The 10,399-nt window shown below is 59.8% G+C and overlaps 1 protein-coding gene across 1 annotated transcript in view; it reads right to left on the reverse strand.

The window, feature by feature from the left end:
• LOC144728889 (E3 ubiquitin-protein ligase TRIM9-like) overlaps nt 1-8,648 on the reverse strand; it is a 33,055-nt gene extending 24,407 nt beyond the window's left edge. The window contains exon 1 of the mRNA XM_078608611.1: nt 7,426-8,648. Within this exon, the coding sequence (XP_078464737.1) occupies nt 7,426-8,493 (1,068 nt within the window). The 5' untranslated portion in view covers nt 8,494-8,648. The remainder of the gene's footprint in view (nt 1-7,425) is intronic.
• Nucleotides 8,649-10,399: the final 1,751 nt, after the last annotated feature.

Raw genomic sequence — 10,399 nt, forward strand, 5'->3', positions numbered from 1 at the left:
CACCCCACCCTGACCTCTCCCTCTAGGCCCCCTCCCCACCCTGACCTCTCACCCCAGGCCCCGCTCTCCACCCCGATCTGTCACCCCAGGCCCCCCCTCACCACCCTGACTTCTCCCCCCAGGTCCCTCCCCACCACGATCTGTCACCCTAGCCCCCCCCTCCCACTCTGACTTTTCCCCTAGGCCCCCTCCACCCCGATCTGTCCACCCCAGGCCCCCCCTCACCACCCTAACTTCTCCCCCCAGGCCCCCTTTCCACCACGATCTGTCACCCTAGCCCCCCCTCCCCACCCTGACTTTTCCCCTAGGCCCCCCCACCCCGATCTGTCCCACCCCCAGCCCCCCTCACCGCTAGTCCACCAGTTCGCTACCTGGAGGACTCAGATGTAAACCAATCAATCATTTAATTAGCAAAACCACCATTCACGGCCAGTTAATTACCCTCATTAAATCAGGGATTTGCTTTAAGGGACTAGGAGTGTCGGCGTGGAAGGTTGGGGGTGGCTCCAGCAAGGAGCCCGGCCTCCCGCCCCTCCCGCCAGGGCCGCCAGCGGTGCCTCGTGGTACCCACACGGCACGTGGGTGTGGATACCACGAGGCGTAAACCTGCCAGGAGGGCACTCGCAACTCGTCAATCACCTTCATCCGGCAGCGGATTGACCATGGCTGATGATTACGGTGAATTACCAAGAGTGGTGCAGCCCCCCCCCCCCGCACCCCCCCCCCCCGACCGTCCTCCTCGCCCCCCACCGCCGCCCCCCAATCTCAAGCCACGACCACTGCAGCCACCACAATTCGATTCCAGGCTGTGGAGGGTTCCGGGTAAAACGCGTAGAAAAGCATAACTCCGTTCTGTCTCTACAAACACAAGGTATTGACTTTGTCCATCAGCCTATTTAGACTTCCAGACCAATTCTAGAATTGTTTTACCAAGCAAACTCTGAACCGGTTTCAACTCTCTGCGTCTCATCGGCAGTGTCAGGCCTCTTAATTTCCAGATGTATATCCGTGTGTGTGCGGTGCCGGACGGGCAACACTGTCGTGGGCAGTGCTGTGGGGGGAGGGCCAATGCCCATTGGCCTCTCCCCTCATGGCGTCTGTGACCACCACAGTGGCTAAACGGGGGCTCTGGACGGGTGCGAGGGGCTGGTAACCCCTCCACCTTCAATTAACCACCACTAAACTACGATTTAAACATAAACCTGTAATTAATAAGCTTGTGCCGGAGGCCCCGGGGGGTCAGGCTTTTATGACGTCTCCTGGCCAAACCCCATTTGGCGGAGCCAGGAGATTGAATTTTAACCCTCGGGGCTCCTCCAGTAACAACGAAAAACCATTGCGGATGGCCACGTGGAATGTTCGAACGCTCACTGCGGAGGAGAGGCTGCCACTCCTCTGTCGGGAGCTGGACCGGTACCCGCCTGGATCTCTGTGGCATTCAGGAGGTCCGGTGGACCGGTTCTGGCTCCTGCCACCATGAGGGGTGGACAGTCCTCTACTCGGGGCAGGAGACTGCCAAACAACAGGGTGTGGCTCTTCTTCTGAACAAAAGAATGAAGGGGGCGTGGGAGCGTGGCGGTGAGGTGTGGGAAGCTGTAAGCCCCAGGATACTTTGGGCTCGCCTTCCCATCAACCAGAGACGAGGAGTGGTGGTCGTGGTTACTTACGCCCCCACCGAAGACGAACATCCGTGGAGGGATGCAGGCAAAGCCGATGAGTCAGACGCTTTCTATGACCTACTGTCACAGGTGCTGGCTAAAGTGGCCACTCGGGACAGAGTCATCTTGTTGGGTGACTTCAATGCCCGAGTTGGTCATGATGCTGGCACCTGGTCTGGAGTGATTGGAAGGCATGGGCCAGATCAGCTCAATAACAACGGTAGGAGGCTGCTAGATTTCTGTGCAGCCCATGGGCTTGTAATTACCAACACGCTCTTCCGGCATCGGCGCATCCACACAACATCATGGATGCATGCCGGGTCCAAGCAAGAACATCTGCTGGACTACGTAGTGACGGACCAGCGGATGCGAGCCCATGTCCTTGACACCAGGACCTACCGTGGAGCTGATCTGCCCTCTGACCATCGACTAGTCATCTGTAAGATGCGCCTGCCATTCTTCCACTCCGGTGGTGGGTGTACACCCAGGATCCCATTCCAACCAAAAGTGGCCTGGTCTAAGTTAGCTGATGAAAGTTGCAAGCGAGAATTTCATCATCGCTTGCAGCTGGGGTTGGCATCGTCCCCCACTCCACCTGATGTCGAGGGTAAATGGGCGAGGTTTAAGACTGTGACTCATGCAGCTGCAATGGCTGCTTTGGGTACGCGGTCCAGACCTCCCCGGGAACCCTGGCTGACGGAGGAGGTGTTCAGGTTAATTGAGAAAAAGCGACAGGCCCACTCTCATCGCCTACAGCATCCCACGTCAGAGAATGAGGAGGTTTACCGCAGCCTTCGCTCGGAGGTTCGGAGAGCCGTAAGGCGCTGTAAGGATGGGTGGTGGTCGCGGGTTGCTGAGGAGATGGAGTCTGCCTCAGTGGCCCGCGATCACAAATCACTATTTAACTCCATCAAAAAAGTAACCTGCAGCGCCACACCTATTACCATCATTAGAGGAAAAAACGGTGATCCAATCTCCGACCCCCAGGAACAGGTTTGCAGATTTGCTGAGCATTTCTGTGAGGTCCTGGGGGAGGGAAAATCTCTCAGCCAGGAAAACATCATGGCACAAAGTGGGGATAACCCTGCTGAGGCTGCGGTGCCTCAAATATTGGAAGAGGTCACCCCCTGTGAGTGGCTGGCTGAGGTACCGGCTGTTGAGGAAGTACTGAGGGCGATCCGGAGTCTGAGACCAGGGAAGGCACCGGGCAGAGATGATCTCCCAGGCGAAATGCTGAGGGAGGGTGGCGTTTGTGCACAGACTGCCCTATATGACATCATAACAACAGTCTGGACCACTGGACGGGTTCCGCAGGACTGGAAGGATGCCCTGGTGGTCCCCCTCTTTAAGAAGGGGGACCGCACAGACTGTAACAACTACAGGGGCATCTCACTCCTCAGTGTGCCGGGTAAGGTCCTGGCAAGGATTATTCAACATCGCCTTGCTAGGCATGCTGAGGAGAGGCTTGCGGAGCCCCAATGTGGTTTCAGGAAAGGGCGGTCCTGCACAGATGCCATATTTTCTGTCCGTCTGCTACAGCAGAGGTGTAGGGAATTCCAAAAAGACCTACATCTCTGCTTTATTGACCTGGTCAAGGCCTATGATACCATCAGTAGGACTGGGCTCTGGGTTGTTCTTCGTGCTTTCGGAGTCCCTGACCCTCTGCTCACGATCATTAAGGACCTTCATGATGGTGAGCGGGCCCGGGTAAAACTACGTGGCCGGGAGTCGGAGCCTTTCCCTGTACACCTTGGGGTGCGACAGGGATGTCCTCTGGCTCCCACATTATTTAACATCTATTTCGACTGCGTAGTTCGTGAAGCCTTCAATAGCTGTACCGGGGGAATTACCATTTGGTACAGATATAATGGGAGGCTGATCGACGCCCGGGTGCGATCAAGGGATGGCTCCCTATTGGTCAACCACGTTATGTATGCCGATGATTTGGTAATAGCTGCTCATTCAGAAGAGGAGTTGGAGACGCTGCTGCTGAGGCTGGAGTGTGCCACTAAGAGGTGGGGCCTTACCATCAGCCCCACCAAAACTAAGCACCTGCCTGGGTATTTTGTACCATCGGGCACTCCGCCCCCACAACTCCCAATCGGTGATGGGGCAGTTGTGGAGAGAGTAGAGAGTTTCCCATACCTGGGCAGTGTGCTCATGACCAGCTCCAGTTTATCAGCAGAGGTCTCACTCCGAATCAGTCGAGCGGCAATATCTTTTCATCGGTTGCGTAACGCTGTGTGGAAGCTACCTGGTCTGTCGCTCCGCACGAAGCTTCAGGTCTTCTCGGCCACGGTCATTCCCTCCCTTCTCTACGCTTGCGAAACGTGGACCCCCCTAGTGGAGCATCTTCGCCGGTTGGAAACATTTAGGCTGGCCTGCCTACGATCCATCCTGGGTTTGACCAGGCTGGATTGTGTGAGGAGCTCACAAGTCCTTGAAAGATCTGGGCAAAGTCCCATCAGTGAGCTCCTCCGGCAGGCAAGGCTGCGTTGGCTGGGTCATGTAGCCCGCATGCCCAGCCACCGCATGCCTAAACAGCTTTTGTTCGGCCGGATCGAGGGGGCTAAACGGGCGCGGCACGGGCTAGAGAAGAGATGGAGTGATGTGGTACAGGAGGACGTGGAGCTGAGTGGACTTGCCGATGACTGGTACCAGCGGTGTCAAGATCGGCCTCAGTGGAGGAGGCTCGTGAAGGACGCTACTGGGCAGTTGGAGGCAGTCGCCCTCCAACAACAACGGAGGGCGGAGGAGCGACGCTCACAACAACGAGCGGAGCGCCGGGTGGCTAAAGCACAGCAAGTTGGCACAGTAGGGGGCACAGGTGGTGCATCAGCCAGTCATCTCGGTCATCTCGGTCAGTCGACCCGTGGCACCTGGGTCTGCCCCGTGACCTCCTGCCAGCGGGCGTTCGACACTTCACGTGGCCTCAAGGTGCACATGGCCTGGCACAAGCGTCGTGGTGACGTCACCGCCACTTAGTGGCGAATGGCGGTTGTTGTGTGCGCGTGTGTGTATGTGTGTGTGCGTCTGTGTGTGTGTGCGTGTGTGTCAGTGCAGTAGCGATTAGCGCGCCGCGCTACGAACCTGGCGAACCGAGTTCGATTCTCACTCACGGCCAAGACCAGTGACAATTATCTGAACCGCTCTTGGGCATCCCCTAGGTCCATTCAGCATCAAATGAGTACTTGTTCCGGTGTGTAAACATTGCCACCATAGAAACAAAGGCGGCCGGGCGTGGTGTTGGCCACCAATCCCCTCGTATGCCGTGCCGACCTTTATAGGTGCTTACATATCGCACTTGCCCCAACAATCTGTAACGCTATTAGGGGGATCTTTGTAAAAAAAACATTCGACCAGATTTGTTTAAAGACTCTGGGCACACACGTTTATGGGTGCGTCTTCCTTTCCGGTGCGTCTCATAAATTGGGAGATTACGGTATTGTGAGAGTCTAAATGCCACTGCCAAAAAGCCTGTAACTCGCAACACGGGTGACAGAAATCAGGGGCGAAAAGCTCAAACACAAAATGTTAAACGCACATTCAACAGAGCGAAATACACAAACCCAGTTGGCAGGTGGAGGCCAGTGTCGCACTTTTCAGAGAGCGTGGCGACATCGCGGCACCACCGACGCCATGGTCGCCCCGTATCACGAGGAAGGCGCCCGATCTCGTCACATCTCAGAAGCTGAGCCTGGCTGAGCCTGGATGGTGCTTGGATGGGCGATCACCTCTACCGTGCACGCCAGGTCACCATTTGGCGGCCTCGGGGCGACGTTGTGGACGGCATAGGGCAATGCGGCACAATCCATAGTTGTGCAGTACTTCGATCCTTCCACATCTATGCTCTCTCCATCTACCACCAAGCCGCACTGACCAGCGTGAAGTATGGTCTCATCCAGCAGTGGATTGTCATGAAAGGCCTTTGCAGTACATGTATAACAGTGGTACCATTGCCATCCAAGAATTAACTCAATACGGTTCAGTGTGGCCCGATTTTTACCATATGGTGATCAGCATTGGTCATTTACAGCCGCATGGGTTTCATCCTCCCACGGCCCCACGCGGCGTAAATCCCTAGAACGCTCTGACCCCCCCCACCACCGGCTGCCTCCTGCTCTACAGAGGCTCCAATGCGGTTCCACTCAACCACTTTCACTGAGCGTGCAGTTTCGCCTGACATAGGGAGAATGCCGGAGGAGTCAGTGAGGGATGGCCGGTGCTAGTGGCTGGTTGGCCAGTGTGAGTCAGGTTTAGGGTCAGCGAAAGAGGACCGTCTTCTTGGTTCTTTCGGTAAAGTCACGTAGAATGGAAATAATAAAATAATAAAAATAAAACATAATAAAATAATTCTCACGACGTTTCGGCCACAACGCAAGCAGCCGTCCTCAGGTGAAGAACAGAGTCTGAATGACACGTCCTAGGCTTGGAGCGACTATTTAAGCTGGGAGGGAGGAGGAAGAGCGCCTTGACAAAAGAAGAGAGAGGACCGGTGCTAGTGGCTGGTTGGCCAGTGTGGGTCAGGTTAAGGGTCAGCGAGAGAGGACATGTGCTCGTGGCTGGTTGGCCAGTGTGGGTTGGGACCAATCGCATTTTGAAGTTGTTGTTTGTAACGTTTGGCAGCGTTGCTTCCTTGGCACCAGGTTCCCGATTTACCGAAACGCAATCGGCGCCTTGTGGATTCCCCCCAGAGTTGGCGATCGAGACATCGACACCGTTTCACGAAAGAAATCTGGCGATAAGGTCTTATCCGGCCAACACCGCGTGAATCCGGCCCCGTGTGTTCACAGCGCGGGTGGGGGTGCAGATGCGACTGCTGTTGCTTAGGTGACGGAAGGGGGGGGGGAGGTGATTGGGGGAGGGGTGTGAGAGTGAGAGGATGTGGGGGGGGTGTGAGTGGAGGGAGGGGTGTGAGGTTGAGTAGGGATAAGGGAGTTGACGGTGAGTGGGCGGAGGGGAATGGTGGCGAGTGAGGGGAGGGGTGGGAGGGTGAGTGGATGGTGGGTACGTTAGGAGGAGGGAGTGAATAGTGAGCGGGAGGTGGTGAGTGGGAAGATGAATGAGGGGAGTGTAGGGGAGGGTGAGTGGCGTGGGAGGGTAGGCGGCATCGTGGTGGTGAGTGGTGGTAGGAGTGGGAGGGTGAGCCGGGAGAAGGTGAGGGAGGAGGCGGTGATGTCAGCCGGCTGAGCGGGAGTTTCCGTCAGACTGCGTAACGGCCGCGTGGAACGCAAGGTTTGTTGTGACTCGTCGCTCTCAGGTTCCCGAGACCCCCTCTCGTCCCCTTATGCGCCCCCCCCCAGACCCCTTTGTCCCTCCCCCCGTTCCCCGCTCGTCTGCCCGCGACCCCACTTAGTGCTCGAGCTGCAGGCGGTGCCGGTCGGGATGAGGAGGCGCTGGAGCAGAAGTGACGCCCGGGGTCAGAGGCATCAGCCGAGGGCGCGCATCGATCAGCGCGGCCCGACACGCGTCGCTGGGCGGACAAATAGGGCGCCCTGCCGCACCTACACCCAGCCTCCCCCGACACCCTGCACCACCTACACCCAGCCTCCCCCGACACCCAGCACCACCTACAAACCCCACACACTGCGTCATACTCCGCGCGGCCTCCCCTGCCAACCCCGTCATTCCCAAGCAGCGCAGGTGTGCCAGTTAACGCGACGCGTGGTGGTGGTGGTGGCGGGATCAGAGTCGTAGATTAACCAGGTGGGGGAGGACTTCCAGGAATGGCGTAGGAGGGGTGGGTAACTCCGTCTCTCCCTCTCACCTTATGCTGCTTGCAGGTGCCCGCGATGGCGCGTGTGTCGTGCTGGGAGTGCCTGCCGCCATCCCCCAGGCACAGGCGGCACGCAGCCACCCCGCACGCCACGCAGAAGGAGCACGGCGTCTCCGTCTCGTGCTCCACGCACGTGGCCCTGCGGGGCGCCCACTGCTCCACCTGCTGCTGCTGCTGCTGGGCGCTGCCGGAGTTGTCCGGAGCTGCGCCGCCGGCACCGCGCTCCACGGCGACGAGGCGGTGCGTGGCGAGCGGACCCCGCGCCGGGTGGCACCGCGCGCGGCACGCGTCGCAGTAGAGCATCCCGCACTGCTCGCACTGGACCGTGGCCTCGGCGGGCGCGCTGCCCTCCTCGCACAGCTGACACACGGTGCCAGCCGCGCCGACGCCGGGGGGCAGCAGCGGCGCGGCGCCCCGCGCCTGCCTTCGGTATCGCTCCACGACCGCCTCGAGGATGGCGTTCCGGGGGCATCCCGCCAGCCCCCTGTCGCCCAACACCAGCGAGCGGTGGCACTGCGGGCAGGTGAGGCTGCCCCCCGCGCTGCGCGGGCTGCCTGGGGGGAACACGCGCACGCCGTTGCTGGGGGGTTTCTGGCCGCACGGCGTGGCCGGGTTGCTCACGAACGAGCCGTAGCCGCTGTCAGTCTCGCTGTACAGACTCAGCTTGTCCAGGTCCACGTAGTCCCCGCAGTCCGAGCCGTCGCTCTTGGCCGCCGCCGCCGCCGCCGCTGCCCCCGCTGCCCCCGCTGCCCCGTGCGCGCCCGGGCCGCCCTCGGCGAGCTCGGGGCTGCGCGGCTGGAGGATGGTGCGCGCGCAGGGCAGGCAGGCGCTGTGCGCGCACGGGAGGATCACGGGCTCGCGGTACAGCGCCCCGCACACCGGGCACTTGAGCTCCTCCTCCAGGTTCGCCTGCGGAGCCTTCGCTTCCGCCGCCGCTGCCGCCGCAGCGGCCGTCGTGGCTGCTGCCATCGACGACGACGACGCTGCTGCCGACGACGACGACGATGATGATGATGGAGATGAGGATGAAGCCGACGCCGCAGCCGCCGTTTTCTCCATGGTAGCGCCGCTGCGGCAGCCGAGGCTAAATCCGAGCAGGCATGGGAGCCTCCTTCCCCGTTGAAGCCGTGAGCAGCGGGCAGATGGGAGCAGGGCGAGGAGCGAGGAGAGGAGCAGGGAGCGCGCTCCGTCCGCTCCTCCGCCTCGATCTGCGCGGAATACTAACGGAGCCGGCACGCACTGATTTATGTCCCGAGAGATTCTCCCTCCCTCCTCCCCTCCCTCCCTCCCTGCCTCCCTCCCCCCCGCTTCCTCTGTCTCTCGCCCCTCGCCCCCCCCCCTTCTCTCGCCACAAACACCGCGGTGATGTCAGCTCAGAAAGCCGGGCTGTAAAGGGGACGCGTGCACTTCACATCGCCCGCAGGGATGGTGCACAGTGGGGGGGGGCCGTGTCGCCTCCGGGGGGACGGGAGAACTACTGGAGCCATGGGGGGGGGGGGGGTAGCACCCCCTGACGGTGATGACCCCCCCCCCCCCAGGGCATCGTGTTGGGGTGACACGCCCCCTACCCCACCCCCCTCCCATCCATGCCGCGCGTCACCCGTCCCCGTCGGACGAGCGGTGCCGCCCGTTCCTGCTCGGAGTTAAACGCGGGAGGCGCGGGCAGTCATTGATCCAGGCGCGGGCATCGATCGCGACTGATGAGGCACGGGGCCCCCACAGCTGATCCCATCCGCCTCACCTCTCCCCCTCCGGGGCCCTTATCCATACCCCCGTGAACACACACACACACCAGGGGCCCGGTTCCCTCTCTCGCTCCGGCTCCCCGCTCTTGGACCCCGCTATCTCACCAATCATTGTCCCCTTTCGTTTATTTCCACCGCCCCGCGTTGCCCATGATCGCTGTGATGCGGTCTCCATGGTGACAGTCGCGCAGGTAATCGGAGCTTCCTCGGGGGGGGGTGCGTGGGGAGGGCCGGGCTCACCTGCGCGCCGCCTCTCTCTCTCTTCCTTGCATTACCGCCGGCGGCGTTAATTAGAGACGCCTAATTAATCGTGATTGACAGCGCCCCGCCTGACGCACGTGGCCTCGCGCTTGGGGCTGCGCGGTTTGATTCCGGAGTTCGCTCAATAACGTCCAGCTGCCCCTGCGGGGGAAGATAAAGACGGAACAGCCAACTCCGCCTTCTAAATCAACAACCGCCATTCGCAACTAAGTGGCGGTGACGTCAACACGACGCTTGTGCCAGGATATGTGCACGTTGAGGCCACGTGACGTGTCGAACGCCCGCTGGCACGAGGTCACGGGACAGACCCAGGTGCCACGGGTCGACTGAATGAGACGACTGGCTGATGTACCACCTGTGCCGCCCTACTGTGACAACTTGCTGTGCTTTAGACACCCGGCGCCCCGCTCGTTGTTGTGAGCGTCGCTCCTCCGCCCTCTGTTTTTGTTGGAAGGCCACTGCCCCCAACTGCCCAGAAGCGTCCTTCACGAGCCTTCTCCATAAAGGCCGATCTTGACACCGCTGGTACCAGTCATCAACAAATCCACTCAGCTTCACATCTTCATGTACCACATCACTCCATATTTTCTCTAGCCCGTGCCGCGCCCGTTTAGCCCTCTCGATCCGGCCAAACAAAAGCTGTTTAGGCATGCGGTGGCTGGGCATGCGGGCTATATGACCCAGCTCAACGCAGCCTTGCCTGCCGGAGGAGCTCACCGATGGGACTTTGTCCAGATCTTTCAAGGATTTGTGAGCTCCTCACACAACCTAAATGTTTATAACTGGCGAAGATGTTCTATTAGGAGGGTCCAAGTTTCGCAAGCGTAGAGAGGGGAGGGAATGACTGTGGCCGAGATGACCTGAAGCTTCGTGTGGAGCGACAGACCAGGTAGCTTCCACACAGCGTTACGCAACCGATGTAAAGATAATGCCGCTTGACTGATTCGGAGTGAGACCTC

The sequence above is a fragment of the Lampetra planeri genome, chromosome 30, assembly GCF_965212315.1.
Source record: "Lampetra planeri chromosome 30, kcLamPlan1.2.h2, whole genome shotgun sequence".
NCBI classification, from domain to species: Eukaryota; Metazoa; Chordata; class Hyperoartia; order Petromyzontiformes; family Petromyzontidae; genus Lampetra; species Lampetra planeri.